This window comes from Adiantum capillus-veneris, chromosome 18, assembly GCF_014529385.1.
Source record: "Adiantum capillus-veneris isolate H3 chromosome 18, ASM1452938v2, whole genome shotgun sequence".
NCBI classification, from domain to species: Eukaryota; Viridiplantae; Streptophyta; class Polypodiopsida; order Polypodiales; family Pteridaceae; genus Adiantum; species Adiantum capillus-veneris.
This window is the reverse complement of record NC_140948.1, coordinates 20244216-20264886: the sequence shown is the minus strand read 5'-3', so window position 1 is coordinate 20264886 and position 20671 is coordinate 20244216. Positions and strand designations below refer to the sequence as shown.

At 38.1% G+C, this 20671-nt stretch overlaps 1 protein-coding gene across 1 annotated transcript in view; it reads left to right on the top strand.

The window, feature by feature from the left end:
• Window positions 1-91: 91 nt before the first annotated feature.
• LOC147435314 (agamous-like MADS-box protein AGL11) overlaps window positions 92-20671 on the top strand; it is a 103390-nt gene continuing 82810 nt past the window's right edge. The window contains exons 1-2 of the mRNA XM_086488394.1: window positions 92-264; window positions 784-1353. Of these exons, the coding sequence (XP_086344520.1) occupies window positions 794-1353 (560 nt within the window). The 5' untranslated portion in view covers window positions 92-264; window positions 784-793. The remainder of the gene's footprint in view (window positions 265-783; window positions 1354-20671) is intronic.

The following is a 20671-nucleotide window of genomic DNA, read 5'->3' as shown; positions in this document are numbered from 1 at the left end:
CTCAGAGTTAGGAGGTGAAGGCGATAGATCGCTGGGGCGGGAAGGGGGCCTAATCAAAGGGCCCTCAGGGTTTCCCCTTTTGTTGGGAGATACTGTTTTTTAATCAAACGAGAACCGTCCACTCCCGTTTCCCACTGCACCCCTTCCCTCCTCCTCGCGTCCCTCGTTTATAACCCACCTGCTGCCGCTGCTGAGGCTGCTCGCAGGTATAAGCTGCTACAGCTCTACCGCCGCTCACTACCTGCTACGTCGGCTGCGCCAAAGGTCTCTCTCTCTCTCTCTCTCTCTCTCTCTCTCTCTCGGGGTGTGCGCGCTCGCGTACACAGACTCATGCACCGCTGATCACTGCTCACGCATGATGCGCCATTCCGCTGGCTCCCCTCAGGGACCTCTCCCTCTAGCGCCTCTTTGATCCTTGCTCATATAGATCCGTTTGCTCTCTCTCTCTCTCTCACACACACACACACACACACACACACAAACGCGCACGCGCGCACACACACACTCACGCACGCACGCACGCACACATACACAGTATGATTCAACTATCAAGGTTAATGGGAACAGTCTCTCTCTCTCTCTCTCTCTCTCTCTCTCTCTCTCTCTCTCTGAGTAGATGCCCGCCCCTCTCTTCTCCCCTCACACCACAATTCTGGCTAAAATGCTTGAGATCATATTACATCATCCACATGCACAATAATATTTGTCTCTTCAAACCTTGATTCGGTTAGAAATTCTGTCAGGGTGAGTGCATTTCCATCTGAAACGGAACCCTTTTTTCAGGTACTGCATCATGAGACTTCCACTTGACTGCCTCTCTGCACCCATGATTAACCTGATGCCAAGCACGAATGTGATTAATGTGGATGACGACGATGAAGAAGAAGAGCAAGCTCTGTGTTCTTCCCATACCATGCCTACTCCCCGGCAAGCATGCGACAGTGAATGTTATGAGGATGACAATGACGAAGAAGATGACTATGACGATGATAACCTTGATGATGAGCATCAGTCTCATGGGGATGTCACTCAAGCATGCCCTACGAGTAGCAATATACAAGCATCTCCTGGTAAGATTACTGCTAGCACCGCATCAAACACTAACATGAATGCAGCAGCAAATCAGGCTATGTTGACAGCATCAATAGCCCAAAACTACAAGAACAATGCCAATCAGCGGGGCAAAATTCAAATCCGCCGGATAGAAAACACAACAAGCCGGCAAGTCACCTTTTCAAAGCGCCGTTCTGGTCTCCTGAAGAAGGCATTTGAACTCTCGGTGCTCTGTGACGCTCAAATAGCCCTCATCATCTTCTCTTCCACAGGAAAACTCTTTCAGTTCTCCAACCCCAAGTATGTACTTCTTACATTTCTTTCTCCTTCAATTATGCAGTCAACAAAAGCTAGTTTGCAGTCTTTAATTTAGAGATCGTAAACAGAGGTTTGCCAGGAAGCGGGTTTAGCTGTTTTGGTATGGATATTGTGAATAAGGGTCTACTAGAAGTTTAGTTTCAACTTTTTTTATTTTTGCATTTATCAGCTAGACATTTTCTGCTAGGTCATCTGTTGGTTTCTTGGGATTAGAAAAGCATTAGCTTTTGCTATCACCTAGTAGCTACTAGCATTCACCCTAGGAAAATTCAACCTACACTTGAACAACCCTCAAAAATTTTCCACCAGAATTAACTACTTCAATAACATTCTAGAGAAGAACAGCATATCCATTTCCTTCTAATAAAAAAATTTGAAAATGTTTCATGTGCTAGTTTCAGCCAATCTTCATACTTATTGTCGGAGTTTTAGAAAGAATCAGTATATGACTTGTCACCTCCGATGACGAAATATGACGGGCACATACCCTTAACCTTATATGAAGTACTATCTTTGTGGCCCCCTTTCCAACATCACGACCTTTCTATTGCCGCTTCATTCTAGTAAGCTCAAGTATGAGTTTCTTCAATTCATGGCTCATATAGTAGAATATAACTTACTATTTGCAAGAGTCTACTTCTTGCATCAAAACGTCATCCATGACTTTTTTGGACTTGCAAGTGCAATGCATTGGGCATACATACCGACCAAATTAACAACCTAGAGCTTCTTTACCTTTTCCATGTTGGACACGCCGCAACCTAAGGCACAACCTTTTGGACCAAAACAACTTGTGCTGTGGCAAGTGCACCGCACTCGGCATGACCAAAACAATATAGAGCTTCTTTGCATTGTTTACGTAAGACATACCTTGCAATAGACATAGCCAAAGAGAACAATTACTAGCAATAGAAGCCATAAATTGTGCTTTGGCAACACTATAAAAGAATAAATCCACAACTGCGTGGATGGTTGCAGAATAACAAAGGGTATAAGAAAGCTGGAGAGAAACTCTAAGCATGGCCATTAATGCCCGTGCTATGATCATTCATCTTATGCACGGGTATAAATGTGGGTATATTACCATGCCTATTGTTGCTTCTATGCCCGCATATATACCCATGCATATAGTTGTTGAATTGCATTTTTTTGAAAGGAAGGATGTCCATTTGGATAGCCCACAAGGTTGACCACCCAAATGCACATCCTTATTTTTGAACCTTCATAACACTTGAAAGGAATTTAACACATTGACGTTAACACAAAGTAAAGTAAGATATTCATATCGTACATTACGATAAGATCAAATTTAGTACAGATACCATACACTTAAATTCAACTCAATCAAGTGACTATGGTGTAAAAGTGATCCCTGCACACTTGTCAACCATACACTTAAATTCAACTCAATCAAGTGACCATGGTGTAAAAGTGATCCCTGCACACTTGTCAATTCCTATATATATATATCTCTATTTATCTATGCTCATCCCTCTGTTTTTGTGTTTTGTAATCAACACTAGATTGGTAATAGGACATTTTTATGTCCTTGGACACTTTTGTGTCCTCTTAACGTAACTTCCTAGAATTATTGCTTGAGATGCCAAGGAGGTTATAAAGTGTTCTATATTTGCAGACCCAAACTTGAAAAATGTTTTGGGCTACTAATTCCACCTTCAAAGTTAGTTTTAAATCACATTTTAAAACCTAACTTAAGTAAAAAAAAACGCGTGCTTTTCTTGGCTAGTTTCCATAAAATTGGCATTAGGTGACCTTAACACGTAGCTTAGTGGTCTCTAAAGTACTACATAGCTAGCATAAGTAGCATCAAAGGTGTTTTCGTAATTCTTTTTTTTTTTTGAAAAACCTATGTATTGGAAGCTATGACCCAATTGTGGAAAATTTTCTGCGCTAATGTGCTAGTAAAATTACATATTGATGAATATTTTGGAAGTATCTTTGTAGTCAAAAGGCAATTTTGAGTGTGTTTATGCAATTTTCACCATGTAACTCTTGTTTCTTTAGTTTTCGGGCACCTAATATCGTACATAGAAAACAACATAAAGGTCAAAGCGATTTTCAGTTTTACCATAATCCATCTCATTTTGAGTTAGTACTATGGTCTTTAAATTGATACAATTCACTCACAAAACATGGTATATCTCAAGATTAAGTCCAAATATGAGCATACAATTACAATTTGGTGCCAACTTGATAGGATTGTATGCCATATGAAAGGCCACCTCGTGGAAGCCAATTTTTCATTCGTGCAGTTTTTGTACTTTATAGGTTTGTTCTAAATTGTCTTAGTGAGACATGTTTTGATGCTTTTTGTGCTTGAACATGAAGGCAAAGAATCAAAGTGTGTAAAAGCATTTACATAGGTAATGATTGGTCTATGCATAGAAACATTGATGATAGGTAAGCAGAATGCAAAAATGCACCTTTTTGTACTTATTATTATGTTTAAAAGAAATTTTTTGAGGCTATAACAACCATAGACTTTGGTGTACAAACTCATTTATATTCATGAAAAAATAGGCTTGTTGTTTGGAGATTTTTATACCTTATGTAAAATGGGTTTACCTAGCAAATATACTATTTTTGGTCAAATTGAGGAGTACTTTGGCTTTGAGAGCTCCTCATGACCATAGTCAAGAGTTGTGAGTGTTTCTTATTTTTCTCACATAAAATGTGGTGTTAACTTTGAGATAAGTAAGGACTTCTAGAAACATAAACATGTGATAGGAATAGTTGAATTTATTCCAAAACCTTAAAAGGACACTTTTGTGTCTTGTTAGGCTATCAAACTAGTGGTAACTTGAAATCTGTTGAGGTGATTGATGTGTTAGAAACAAATTTACATTACTATAAAGGTTCCAAAGAGGTTGAAATGGGGACAAGCAATTTCACAAGTTATCGTCTCTATTTATGTGCACTTAAATTGATCCCAGTTCTAGTAGTTTTCAAATTCCATATTGCTATTTTAAACCTGTGGAGGATGCCACTAGAAAAAGATGTTATAGATACTCTTTGAAGTTTCTCTTTGCATATTTCTTGTACCTCCATAGAATGGATATGCATGCCTACACGCGTTCTCCCTTGGGGATATAAATACTGGCATGTAATTGATCCTCATACCACAATGGTTGTTGCTTCATGCATGCGGAAGGGTGAATGATTTTACAAGGTTAGCGAGGATGTTTGTGAGCCACCTTATAGACCACAATGGTTGTTGCTTCATACATGCAGAAGGGTGAATGCTTTTAAAGGGTTAACGAGGATGTTTGTGAGCCACCTTGACAAAAGAAATGTATATTGTCCAAGGTTCATAAAGCCAAGTTTTTTGGTGAACGGAAGATGAAATCTATGGTTCCAACCCTTCCAGTGAAAACATTACTAAAAGGGATTTCATTACGTCAAAATGAACCATAGGTACTCTCTCACATGTTGTAGCCTTGGATTTTGCTAGTAATGACACTAGAGTTTGATGCTTAGAGGGATGACAAGCATATTGACATCCCTATATCACTCTCTCTATATTCACTGCAAGATAGAAATTTTCACGAAAACACGTAATTAAGCTAATATACAAGTATATGTAAAGGTATTTTTATATTAGCTTCTTCGTCGCTTTTTGATTTGTCTTATCTATACATAAATAGATACACACACACACATAAGTAATAAATAAATAAATATTTATAAATATATGAATAATATACATATAGGTAAATAAATAAACTAATATCTACGTGCACACACACACATATCCATCTATCCCTTTCCATTGAGCTTATCACGTGTTATTTACAAATGGCTATCTCTTACATCTCTATTCTTGTATAGTGTTGAGTGGCCACGATTATCCTTATTTAATTTGTTAGACTGTGGTAACTTTTTTAGGTGATAATTACAATCTTTTGAGGCATGTATGTCTTTCTCTACCTCTATCTCTCTATTTCCTAATATCCCTCTACCGCAATTATTTTTGCAAGCACTCCATATTGTGCTCTATGTAAGAAAGTGTTTTATATGTGAGAAAGTAATCTTCAAGGGCCGTCTCGAGAACTTTACATATATCCTTGAAGGTCTCTCGTGTGTATATTTCTTCTCCACAGAAGCTCTATGTCCACAAGTGTCTTTCCCAAGGGATACCGACAACAACCTCGATCATGCCCTCGCAATACAAAAGCTATGACTTCTTCACACATATAGGACGAATGCGACTAGGGGTAACTCAAAATGACCTTGACAAAAAGAAATGCATTCTTTTTTCAAATACCAAGAAGGGTAACAAGATATTGATAAGCCCATGTCTTGATCTAGGTCAAATGTGAGGCAAAAATCTTGAAAACAATAATGACTAGACAATTATGGATTCTTCTCTTCTTTTAAATTGGATATGGTATCCTTCTCACTTAATGATACTTTCTCGGTAGTTCATGAAGTGTCTCCTCCTTGCCTTCTCAACAAGAAAAGAATCTATAAACACACACAGACGCAGACACTCACATGCACGGGCTCACACATAGCCCCCTCCATTGATGTTAGCTAAACACATAGCTATCTTGTCTTTACTCTATGCAATGTTGAAGTGACTAATGATAATCTTTGTTTAATTTCCAAGGCCATAGTCATTCCCTTAGGCATATGGTTACTCTCCTTCGAAGAGTCTATACACTTATTCGATTTCCTTCTCTGTCTCTCTATTTCTGTACCATAGCGCGCCCTGCACACTTGTTTATTAGAGACTTTTGTGTACGCATTAGTATCTTTGTGAGAGTGCATGTGTGTTTGTCTCCATCCTTACTCATCTTTCTGACCTCTCCCTCTCCTTAAGTCAAGACCTCTCTCTCCTATATTCCGATCTTCTTATGTCGATCTCTCTCTCTCTCTCTCTCTCTCTCTCTCTCTCTCTCTCTCTCTCTCTCTCTCTCTCAACCAAGTATATCTCTCTCCCTCTTTCTGTCTATTTTCACTTCATGCTCTTCAACCTCCCATTCTATCTTAATTTCTCATCTCACATGATAGTTTGAATCTGTCTATTCCTAGCTCTACTTTTTTCTACGTTTGTTTCTATAGATATCTCAATGTCCATATCTTTGTTGTTCAATTTTCTTTGTGAAGAGCAACTCGCTTTGCCAAACAAATTGTCGTTGCATGTATTGGATCTGGCTAGCCTACCTTACTATCTCCCTACATTGTTGTTCTTTGCCCTCACAAGCCAGCTTCTTACATACTCAATATGGTCACTCATGCACACCATTCTAGAATTTCCGTACACACAAATTTTCTCTCTCTCTCTCTCTCTCTCTCTCTCTCTCTCTCTCTCTCTTTGTGTGTGCGCGCGCACGTGCGCTTATATATACAAACAATCATCGGCATGCCCATATTGCCACTAGTTCATATGAGGTTTTCTAGAAATAGAGGAGGATCCTGAGAGGTAAAGGTGTCTTCCAAATCATCAAACACCACCAACACTAGACTCAAGGAAACGTTGACTAGGATGATCAATAGCAATAGAAAACAATCGTAAGAAATTTTGATGCCATCAATCAAGATATTCTTGCTTGGCTTGCAAAGATGGACAAAGACATGGAAGAATGGTTAAAAGAGAAGAAGCATGGTATGAGAAAAGGAGTGGAATAAGGGAATGGTTGAAGGAAGGAGAAAGAACCAATAAGAACCAAAGAGTTGCACAATAAGGAAGAGGGGGAGATAATGGAGTTGGACAAGGAAGCTATCAAGAAGGACCTCATGAAGGCCATTAGTGAGAGTTGCAGAGGGAAAATGGAGGGCACAAGCCAGGGATGTATGGAGACAATGGGAAGGAATGTTGAAAAAGTAGTGACAGAGGAAGCATGAAGGAAGGAAATACAATTGGTGCACGTCCTCTTTGAAGTTCTCTATATAGAATAGCACATTTGGAGGTAGAGCTTTCTTGGATAGTATCTCTATGCTTGAAGGGGATAAAAGATACTATTCACGAGGCTAGCGATTGCACAAGGATATTTTGCCTTTACTTAAGCTTGCAGGGTGGAATTAGATGCCACAAAGAAAACAGTCCTCATATCACAATTTTGGGATAAGGAGGCACACATTAAAATCATGCAAAAGAGCCATATTATGTGAATTGGATGGTCCTCACATCTTCATTGATGAAGACCTCATTAGGATGTAGATAGAGCATTGTAGGCCATGTATTCTATGGATCTTTGAAGCAAGGAGTGAGGGAAAGATCTTTTACAAGAAGATTGAATTGTTATAGATGACCTCGTTGATTACTAATCGACAAACTAGTGGTCATGGGCCTATCATACACATGCTATTTATTTTGTGGATCTTATAGGCAAGGAGGGAGCGAAAGATTCGCTTTTACAAAGATGATTGAATCATTTTAGATATTTGACAAACAAATTAGGGGTCCACAACCTAGTAGGCACATGCTAGTCCACCCACAAAGATATGCATTGCAATTTGAAATGCAATGGACACTTATGAGCACACCATGGATTACTAAAGCATGCATTGGAGAGTAGTCTGCTTATAGAATGGGCTCTACAAGAGTGGCGACTAGGTAAGGATTATATGATGACTGGGAAAATCATAGATTGGCTAGCAAAGATATGGCAATATCAAGGGATGGCAAGGGTGAAGCGCCTCTATGGTTCTGAGGTGGGGTTGTGGAGCTGGTGGTGTCCTCTGCTGGATATTACTAACTTAGAGCATTCCAAGGATGTGCTTCGTGATGATGATGGCTTAAACTCTAGGTAGGCCCACTAGTCTAGGGAGAGAGCGTCAAACCAAGTATTAATTCTGGTCATGAAGTGGGTGTGTCCATGTGTATGTACATGTACAAACAAGAAATTACAAGAGAGTAGGTCCAAATATGCTTCTGTCTTATAAAGGTCCAATAGAATTGCAACTTGTATAAAAGCTAAACTAATTTTTTTTGTATACCCTAAATTATAAACAAACCTAAAGGTAATTCCAAATTTGATTGGACTACAAAAAATCTTAAATAAACTATATTTGCTACTATTGATCTCATGGAGACTAGGTTTTACTGTTTGGAATTAGGTTTTAGTGTATGGGATTAAGTTTTAGTGTTAAAGACTAGGTTTATTGTTTATGAATAGGTTTTAGTGTTTGGGATATAATTTCACTTCAAAATTCATTGTAAACTTTTATGTGTCACAAATTCTATAGTTTTAGATTCTACTTTCAAAAAGCTAGCCATTCATACCTAAGACTTTAGTTTATTTGACATGCAATGAGTGAAAATTGGGTTTGTAAAGTGCTATCAAAGGACTATAAAAAACACTATGTTTTGGTACCATCAATATATGTTTTTTCCAAAATGCTTAATGTTGAACTTAATGTACATCCTAAGCTAACTCTAAATTTAAGAACTCTAAAACTTTTGATCCTAAATCCTAAACCCAATGCTAATTTGACCCTATGCTTCAATACAAAGACTAATACATAAGGTGATACACATCAATGGGTGCAACGGTGACTTTGAGAATCAAAAGAACAAAAGAGAGAGACTGACTAGACTCAAGTTAACAGTATAAAAAAGAGACGGAGGACTAGAGGCATCATCATGGCATCATGCTACTATATTAGGGACTGATGGTGAAGCTATCATCATTGAAATATTTTAAAAGGTGGACTATCCCAGTCATCTATCTTTGATCCGCTAGCAAATTCAACCTCGCTAATGAGGTTGCCTTGACTATCATACTAGGGCTCCTTGAGATCCTTCTCCTTTAAAGAAGATTTTATACTATCATCCTCAAGCTCATAAGCTACCGATGAGCTTGAGGATTTGTGTCATCCTCTATCATGTCTGTAGCCTTTGCGTGAAGTGCTAGCTCTAGCTACCTTTCCTCTCCTAGGAGTTGTTGCATGAACATGATGAGTACGAAAGAATTGGCGGTCAACCTCCTCAGGACCTTGATAGAAAAGTGGACTATTGAGAAGTTGATTATCTGACTCATCTACCTTTGACCTGCTAGCAAACTCACCCTCGCTAATGAGATTGCCCTTAGTATCATACTTAGGATCCCTAAGATCCTCCTCCTTTGAAGAAGACTCTTCACCATCATCCTCAAGATCATAAGCTGCCAATGAGTTTGAGGACTTGCGTCATCCTCTGCCATGTCCGCAACCTCTGTGTGAAGTTCTAGCTCTAGCTCCTCTTCCTCTCTTGCGAGTTGCATGTCCACGATGGGGGAAAGAGAAGTGGTTTTCAATCTCCACATGCAAGCCCTTGATAGAGCTCTGCATAAATTGGCCCATCTTTGGCCATCGGGCTATTCACACTCTAAACTGTGGCATCGGGCAGTGAGCTTGAAATCGTCTACATTTACCTACCTACAATCACAATTCACACAAATCATAAATCATAAAGATTGGTGAGGATTCACCTTCAACCTTTATGTAATCATGTTGTATTTTACCTTGCGATGGCCATAGCCATATTAATCCCACCAAAGAGGGGCTTCACAAGGTACTTCTTCTTTCAAGTTGAAGGAGAAGCAAATGCTGATTTCCCATGCCCATCATTGTAAAAAATGAGCTCCTCAAGTAAATCTCCATGGTCCTCCTTCCACAATGCCTTTGGTAAGAAAAAATTCCTATTGATGAGCAACTTGGGGCCAGTGAAGAGATCGAAAGATTTGTATGCTGAATGAAGCGATACGGCAAGACCATAAATATTTCTTTGCATCCATGTCCATCTTTCATTTGCTTTGGCTGAGAGTTCTCTCTTCTCATGTGCTTTGTTCTGTGCACATGTCATGATAGGAGAGGATGGTTCACACTTCTTGATAGCCCATCTTGGTTGTGGCGACTATATTCTTCCATTGTTGGGTCTTGAGCACTCTAAAAGAAAGATTCAAACCAATGATTGTGTGGAAAGTCTCCTCTTCGGCCTCCTCTTGTAATTTTTTAAAGTTTGTTTTTCTTGTGATCTTGGCACCCATGGATTCCACAAGGGATGCTTGCTTCGTGTGAAGGATTCTGACGTGGAAGTGACGAGGGATGGGTTGCAGTGGAGGCCTGACAAGATCCCGTACTTGCAACTTCTTTTGGATCTTGCGAAACTTGCCATCTTGTATACTATTTTTGCTACACATTGATAAGGTGGATGACTTCATAGCACATAGAGAGGAAATGGGTTTAACCTATCTGGTATACTAGTTTTTATCATGTTATATGTTGGAGACTCTTCAATGGTATATGAATCACTGGGAGGATAGTAGTATCGCATCCATACACTCAATGATCTTTGTAAAAAGAGGGATGTTGAAGAAGACCTTGCAAAGACTAGGTCATCATCTTTTACACATCTGGTTGAAAATGACTAATCCATGCGATATCCCTGCTTATAGGAGAAGAGGTGTAGATTTCCACTTCTTATGTATGCATGAGGATCGCTTTCTTTGCAGATGCGGCTTACGCCACAATGGGGATAGCCCCAAAGCCAGGTCGACACGAGGGTATGCATCCTTAGCTATGCTAGAAATATTGTGTCACTAGGCCTTAAAAAAAGGCGTATATTTAATACCTTGGTCACGCTTATCATTGTTGTATGCAACATTAGTGTGGGCATGAGACATCCCATTAGTGGACTCCAACACAGCGACCCCAAGCCATTATGATGTCAATAATGGTAGGCAACAATTCTTTAATACATCAGGATATATATAAAGCAAAGCTTGTTGCATCACCTGTATTAGTGGAGGTACTATTTCAAACAATTATCATCATTGACATATGCAAAGACGTGAACTTGCCTTGCAAGCACACTTTTCATACATCCAAACAACTTGTGGAGATATAAGATACACGATCATGGTATGCAAAATTAGGATATTTAAAATTGTGCACTTGAGAACTATTAAGCTAGGAACTATAGGCCTACAAGAATTGATAAAAGCCATCAATAATGGACATCTTTGATATGTCATATGACTGGTGACATTAAGCATCACGAATGAGTTGTTCCATAAGTTTGGTGGGAGAGATCTGGTAAGGGCTATTCTTGATATGTCACATGATGCATGACATTAGCATCAGATAGGGAATACTCCGTTGGTTTGAGGAGAAAATCCAAACTAGGTGAGATTACACGTAAAGATGCAAGCATATGAATAAAGATGGGTTCTAAGAAGCTTTGAAATAAAAGCAAGATTATTTTGAGTGCTTTTTGGGAAAGCACATCCTTTCCCACGAGGAAGTCTGTGTCCATATTGCATTTGTGCATGAGGTTGCATCCAAAAGACATATGGGGGGTGTTGTGTAAGCATTGGTTTTTAGGTCATAAGTTTTAACTAAGTTGTGAGTACGTTCATGCTATTTTTTAATTTGTCGAGTTGCCCAAATATTAATTGGGAGACCCTTGGATAAAAAAAGCACCAAAAAGAAGGCACCTCTATATTTGGCTATTCTGACAGCAATCGATCTATCTTACCTTGATTGGCGTGTACCTCAAGACTCCTCTATTTTCAACATGTCTCTCCAGCGAAAGCAAGGCATCCTCTCCTCCTCCTATTTCTACCCCAGCTCCAGGCACTATAAAAGCAAACCTTCTAGGAGCTATAAAAGCAAACCTTTGCATCCACTTTTTGCAGTTGATTGCTAACGGTAAGAGAAGAGGAGACTTTGTCACGATCGATCAACAAGTGTTCACAAAACATTTCCATATGAAGGTTGCTTTCCATGCAGGGAGGTGATGAGTTGTAAATGAGATCTACGTGTGTTTGCTCCTATTTTTATGTTTGGCAAGTATTCTCAATTCGAGAAAGAAGCAACGAGCCTTCAACCTCTGCTTGAGGATTTCAAAAAGAGAATCCAAGATGGTTTGTAGAGTTTTTTTTCTTTGAGAACAAACTGGAAGTTATTTGAGTTGAGAGCTAGTCTTTCGGGTTCCAGAACAAAAAAGCAATGACCATTGCATTAGGAAATTTTGGAGGTCTTTTGGAAGGTCTTTTAAAAGAGAGGAAAAAGAGCTCCTCCAACGAGAAAGACCAACTCTACAAAAAACATAGGTTGATATTAACAAAAATATGAAAAAGGTACCACCACCTTATTTAATAATCTAATGATCTTTGAAAACGGTCACCTTTTTATTCAATGCAAGTGTCTTTGTCATAGGATAGGCGTCACTCATTCAATATGGCTTTCATCATCAATGAAATGAAAAAATAAATGAAATTGTTAAATAATTATGGTGGAGTTTGAAAAATTTGACATAGCCAATGCGTCCAAAACATCCAAAAATTAAAAAAACGAATGTCTACTTGCCTTGTTTTGACATCTAGAGAGGGAAAAAAATGGCAAAAAACTCTCAGAAAGGGGCTTTGATCAAACGACATGTGAGGACCATTCTAATTTCTTTAGAATGGCCCTTAGGTAGTGCTCAACCAAATCTCCTCTGTGTGAATTTTTTGGCATTTTCTCTCTCTTCGGGTGTCAAAATGAGGGAAGTAGATATCCAATTTTTAGGTTCTTGGGCAACATTGATGGTGCCAAAAGCTTCAAATTCTACGGTTACTTGATAATCTCATCAATTTTTAAAAAAATTAATGAGAGAATCTATATTGAATAAGAGACACCTACCTTATGAAAAAGACACTTGTATTGAATGAAAGGTGATCGTTATAAGAAGTACGAAAAGTTAAGTTCACTTTTTAGATTGTTTAGTTCTCTTTCTGAATGTACACAATAAGTGCGACTACATTTTACAAAAAATTTCTAGAGAAAGAACTAAATTTTTTGATAAGGTTCTCTTAATGACCTCTAAAAGTTTCTAATGAGCCTAAGATCTAGAAGGGGTTCACTTTGGTTCTCATGCTTGTGAAAAAGATTCTTTTCGTGATAAAGATTCTCTTTACGGGGGGAACCCATATTTTGGTTCCCAAACACTTTGCCAATCTTCTCCTTTCTATCTCTCTATCTAAGTTGTATTTATTTTTAGCTTATTGATTTGTTCGTGTCCGCTCTTGTTTGTGACAGAGGAATAGAATATTGAATAGGATTTGCTTTGCCTCATATATAAGAGAAGAAGTTATATTATCAAACCCACCTCATGAGCATCTTGGAGGATAGTTTCATACAGAGGCCCAAATAATACATGCAAGGATTTCTCTCACATGGTGCTAGCTAGAGTAGCCATCGATTAGCTCAAAGTATCCTCACACCACTTAGAGATAGAGATGACTATAGCAGTTCATACTCAAGATATGGAGGATGTATATTGTGTTGATAAGATGTGGAGTGCAAGGGACAATATTATGTTTATAAATGTAGAACATATATATTACACCACCAAAGAGAGAGATATCATTTACTACTTGTAGAGTAGCACTCCTTACACCAACTTCTTGAGAGTCATGAGACCAATACTTATTGTGACTGTTTATAATAAAGGTACAACAATAGAGGAAGGTTTCCTTGTAGGCTTATCCCAACGACACAAAGGTGAGGACACTAGAAACTGCAGATCACATTTTTCTCATTAGAGGATTCTAGTTGGGTGGTTAGACATTCCAACAAGTATAGAGTCTAAGAGCCTATAGATGATAGGGAGAACTAGGCTATCAAATACCTAGTCTCCACTAGAAAGAGATGATAAAGATTAGAGGACAACAACATTGGGACATGGTGGAGAGATTGATGGTTCTTCTCATACTTCCGTGCATAATTTTAGGACGCTCCTTTGTGATGTACACCACAATCTTACACCCCCACTAATGCACAACATAAAGCTAGATAGACTATGCAAACCATGCTTGTATATCCAATGCACATTATAAGAAAATAGATATAGCCTCCGTCCTTATCTACGTCACATCATCCAACACCATGCTCTTTCAATTGCTATTGTATACTCCATTCAGTCACTCTTTTCAGATTCAATTTTGGGTTTTATTCTAGATAGTCTTTGCATTCATTATTCTAGGCTTCTTTTGGAATATGAGAGAGGATCTTATAGTTGTATATTGATTGTCCTTTTATAAGAATCGGCGTTCAAAGCAACTTAGAATCATAGGCTATCAAAAGTTATCCCAAATGCAATTCATTCTCTCTGATGGCTATCACCCTTAATTTATGTACGCTATCACATGATTTAAGTAACGTGCAACATATTTTAAAATATATTGACCTACCTATATTTCCACAATAAGGGGACTTGGGAAAAAGAACTTTGTATAAATACAAAGGTTACATTTACAAAAAAACTATTTTGAAAGAATCTTTTTCCATGGATTATTTATTTTGTTCTTCATGTCGTTATGCTTCAAGGCAAAGACCAAGTTTGTTTACATCCATTGTGCAATATTAGACCCCATTTTGAGCCTAATCAGAGGACTTGCAAGTTTGGATAGACTTATTACATCAAATAGGACATTGACTTATTTTACTTACACATAGGTACTATCCATAAACATTGTGATCTTTCTTGCTAGATGGTGATTCATTTGTGTTAAAAAGTATACATAAAAATGACATCTATTTAAAGACAACTACAAAATAAACCATCAAAATAAAGATCATAAATTATATTAGAACATAGAACGCATGTGATATGGCTTGCCTCACACTTTCTTTGCCACTCACTCTTGTAATATTAAGCCTAGATCTGCATAGATATGTACACGTTACATCTTGACAATCAATGAGAGTTAGCTTCACCTCATTATCATTTGTATCACTTTATGAGTTGGTTTCTATTGCTTTTCCCTTGTGCTAACTCTGTCTTGTCTACCTATTTTTCAGCATATGATACCCAATGTATGGTATTTCCAAGTGTCTTGAATCATACCTTTTTTATACTTTTGTACTTGTAGACATATAAAATATGTTTGGCATATGAAAAAACTATGCTATATAATGCCACAACTAGCATGTAAAAAACGGAAGGATCGCTCTCCTGTGTTTATTTTTGTGCCATACCAAATGGATAGGTCAAACTTCAAAAATAAATCTTTCGTAAAGAGGTCAGGGCTACATTATACTTTTAACACTCAATGTTGTTACTAGAGCACTTGTTAATGGAATAGAAAATTGTCAATATAGTTCAAAACTTCTCGTATCCTCAAACATAACACTTGACATATGTTCACAAGAAGGGAGGATTTCTTCTTCTCTTTTTTTATTTGTGTCATATGAGATTGGTACCCAGCTTCAAAAATAAACTTTTTTATAGTGGTTTGAGCTACCATTATCTCTTACGCGATTGGTTTTCCTTCAAGTATGATTTTTTCTAGAACTCACTAAGCCAATACACAAAGAAAATTACTTTCGAGAGATCATTATAGTCAATTTAGATGATTGAAAATCACGCCATTCTAGAAATTAGATAACTCATCATCCATGCTATCATCACTATGTATCATGTCTACTAAACACAATAGTGTTGACTTCCATGATAACTATCTTACCAATGTTATCATCAGCATCATGTATATATGATTGGGCATTCTCTAAGAGTGATTTTTTTTTTGGACAAATCTAAGTCATTATAAACTAATATATCATAAGTTATAATTGATAAAACACATCATTTGGAATGTCCCTCATTAAAACTAGTGGAATTGATGATGAATTTGAAACAATATTAGCTAGTATTTTCATATTTAGTGCTAGTAAAGTACTAGTGGTGGTCTCCTCAGTATTCGAATTAATGATGTTCATAATATTTCAAAGTTGGAGATCTCCACGTTGATTTTCATAAGTTCTAGTATAAAACTCCAAAATAAGAAATTTGCATTATCCAATGTAATAACTAGAACTCCTCATCTTGACATGGCATTGGCTAGAAAAACACTTACATTATGCATGATCCATGATCAAGGCAAAAATTCAACCGATAGGAATATAAGTGTATAGTAATAGTCTAAACATTCTCTATAGTGAGCTGATGGATATTCTATACGTATTGTGGTAATGAATAGCTCGTAGATCTTTGAGCTATGATAAAAAAATCTTGTATTTCTCCAAATCATTTTTCAAAGCGTTATCTACTAGTTTAACATTGCTATATGTACTAAAATTCAACAATCTTTAAACATCTTTTAAAATACTTCTTTTATAGGCATATATTACAAGGTTCTTGCCTGACATATATATCTTGATCACATACTCTTTCTACCTGTATAATGGTATTTACTGGCACTCACATGGTACTCATGTCCTCTAGATTAGAGCATGTTCATTGTCCAAGATTTATAGGACATATAAGATATCCCTAAGGCCCTCCTCTTGTGCTTGGACTATGTTATGATGAAGAAGACACTCAAATATTTTACACATGGTACAACACCACAGGCCCTAGTGCCACACAAGCTACAAACCCGCACAGAGGAGAAAATCTCCCCTTAAACGAGACAATTATGGTAGGACCAAGTTTTCTAGGCAATCTAGAAATGATTGGATATGTCTAAGATCTCGTACAAAAATGCCCCAAAAATATTGAGAAAGATGTACTTAAGTGATAAAATATGTTTCATAGAAGTCCAGCCAATTATAGAATGCCTACACTACCGAACTACTAATTTGATGGCAACAAAAAAGTTACCATGCTTTTGTCTTTGAGATACAAGTGTTATAAAGTAGAGGGTAATGATTGGAATGCCACCTTTCATGGGCTGTTTGAAATAAAAGGAATTGCCAATAATGATGAACTTCCCTCAAATTGCAATAATTATGATTCTCTACAATTTTGACCAACAAGTGGGTGATATCACTCAACTGATTAATGGGAAACTCTAGTGCTAGTTATACAAAATCATAACAAATACACCCCATGAATTCATTGAAGTCAATGAAAAATTATCCTCAATCTTCCAAGTGAGTGTAGAATGCTAGCGGGATTTGATTAATGAACATGTATACAAACAATTTAATTCTCAGTGTTGAAATTTTAGGAAGAAGACCATGGGGTATGACTGTGGAGAGAGAGAGAGAGAGAGAGAGAGAGAGAGAGAGAGAGAGAGAGCGCAACACAGAGAGAGAAAGGAGACACGCAGAGACGGTTGCAGGCTTGTTTCAATTCATGTGAAGACATACATTTAAATAAGCCCCACAAGGGTCTAGATTGGAAAGGGTGCGTATGTAGAGTTGTAGAGATTCATTTCCCGTTGATTTGGAATTGACAAAGCAAGTGAATGACAAGGCAAATGGGTTAACAACACGTCCCTTCAAACATAGTTTCCAAGAGAGGAGCATGTGGGTTTTGTTGAATGAGTGTTTATGTGCGACTACGTTAACACGCAGGATCTTTTTTTTTAATGCCTTGCAACACGTGCGGTGCATAGGTAAATGATACAAGCAAATGGCAAGGTTATCTTGGATCAATCTTGAACTTTGACTTCTTCATCTTCATTGCGGCTCTTTGTTTAGCCCGCCTTTTCTTCATGTGCAGTTTCGACATCGGCATCATCACCGGCTTGACATCTTTCTTTGCACTTTTGTAATGCTTTCCACCTTTTCGCAAACTTTCATGCACGATCTCCGTGTTGTGATTTCCTTTGTCGAAGTACATAGAGCACATCTTCTTGTTTGAGTTGGAGCATGGGGATGGTGCGAGGAATGACGAGGGAGAGAGGCAACGGCTATTTACGAGCGTGGTGGCAGGGCCGTTCCAGCTTTGATACCATGTTGAAGTTTTAGGGAGAGGGCCATGGTGGCCACACACACCACGCACATAACTGTGTAGAGAGAGAACAACACTGAGAGAGAGAGAAAGGAGACGTGCAGAGACAACTGCAGACTTGTTTTAATTCATGTGAAGGCGCGTACATTTTAAATAAGCCCCAAAAGTGAATGAAGAGGCAAATGGGTTTGACTTACAACACTTAGATTGGAGCACTCCACACAAGCTCAAGCTCAAACCAAGCCTTTATTATCAATCTTCAAGAGTGTCATCAATGCACAAGAGTAAATCACGAGTAACTAAACCAGGCTTGAATCATGCATAATTGAGGTTGATTGAGACTTATCAATAAGTGCTTTCTCCACATACAGAAAGATGCAACAAAAAGGTAATAAAGGGTTGCATAGGGGAACTAGGCATACAAGTTGACCAAATCACAAGTATGTTTCCACAAGTAACTCACTATCTAAAATCTGATTATCAATAAACATGTATCATGTGATCTTAGTACAAATCCTTCAGTTTGTTACTACATCATGTCATAAAAAAATTCATTACAATTGCTTGCTATCCGCCAAACACGGAGTTTTCTTCAAGGCTCCTTATCTGACAATCTTATCATGAATTTGTTTGTCCACACCAGCTTGTTACAGAATGCCACTTGCTTGCAAGATGAGCACATAGTTGATTGCATTTGGAGAGAGACCCTCACTCGGCCATCGTTGGAAATAGCCCAACCCGTTTTGATGACCAGGCCTTGTTGGGCATGTCCTACAATAATTTGCTCCAAGAGACCGCATCACAGATAAGATGATGTTGACAAACGTGTCAAATGTACCCACACTTGCATACATGTGACCTTTTTACCGCATCACAGATAAGATGATGTTGACAAACGTGTCAAATGTACCCACACTTGCATACATGTGACCTTTTTTATTTTCAGCATGCTCTCACATCCACTGCTTATTGTCGCTGACCGGCATTGGCTGCACATGCACACATGTTTGTTTTGCATGCATACGCTGATGATTGTGGTTCAAACGATTGTGAAGCATTGGGAGAGGTGCAGGTCAATGGGTAGTTGTAAGATCTCATTGTCGTGTTCTTGCTTGCTGTCACTTTTTCCAAGATTGCTGAACCAACATGCATGGGGTGAGTAGCAACCAGTTTCTTTGATTTTCTTGTAGTAGCCCCCCAGGTAGAAAAAGGAGAGAAACAAAATGCTCTTTGCATGGCTACGTGAAAGATAAAGCTTTAACCATAACCATTATCCATCCTGCAGATGTACATCAATATTACTGGATACTTATGATACCAATGGCAACAGGAACATAGTGAAATTATATAGCTTAATGGACATTCTTCTCGTGGAGAGAGAGAGAGAGAGAGAGAGAGAGAGAGAGAGAGAGAGAGAGAGAATCCTCACATTGAACCTCTCTACGTATAGTCTGTGCCTATTTTGGGTGAATGGCCGCTCAGGTAGGTTATACGACGGCTTTATGAATGCCCAAAAAAAACTCTATTCCAAAAACTTGGACATATGAGAAATTTCAGAGGTAAATTTAAATCGACTAAATTTGGAGGTTTTTACATTGAAATTCTCTAATTTTCTAGATTATGTGACCAACTTTAAAATGTAGTTGAATCTCAAAATTTGTAGGTGGGATTACATCAAGCCTAGATTTTCTCGAGCATCCATATGTAAAGGTGCCAAAGCCAAAGCGGGGAGTCTATTGATTATGAGTGGAAGGGGGAGCTTTGATAACAGAGGAATATTGTTATCATAGCTAGCCAGAATGAATGCTTGAGATGTCATATGATGGGTCACCTTGAGATTCAAAAGGGACGGTCTCAAGGCGTAGTCACAAAGACAAAGACAATTTGGTCATAAGAGAGCTTAATCCTCACAGTCTCACTAGATCCAGTTTTGTCATAAGAAAGCTTAATCCTCACAGTCTCACTAGACTTGGCAGTAGTTGAGTCCATTAGTGACTAGCGAGAAAGACGAAAGCAACTATGGAGACATAGACAGATAGAGCTTCTGTTGATTTACGGAATGGCGGTGAGACATATTGTCAATTGTAGTGAGCAGCCATCCAACAAAACACTTAGTCTAGGTGGGAGTGAGCCTTGATGGGAAGACAAGGGCTTCAATGGGCCCGTAGCTTGATGATGGAGGATACAGACATAGGAGGCATCATTTCAGAATATAGTTTGAGTAGGATAATTTAAAATGTTATGCTAGCTTAAAGCTTTGCTTCTACTTTAGATGTCCCTTTATTCATGTGGCTACCAAGCCTTTTTATGTGATAGGTGCACAAAGTTCTGCAATGAGAGTTTGAGGGTCGTGCCCTTACAAAATGATGTTTTTTTCTGGTGTTTTGAGAGATGGCCCCCCCTATTTTCCCTTGCTCTAGAGGGGTCTTATAACATGCCTGAAAGATGTTAGATGTTACATGACCATCTTGGACATAGTTGTCTATCATAGATGCAATGATGGATAAAATCTTGATAGTAAAAATTTATTTAGTCAATTTGAGCTTTCTTTTGTATGATTGACTGGAATATTGATGATGGCATAGAGAGCTGTATATGGTCAAAGGTTGTTGCATATTGGTATCTTCTAGA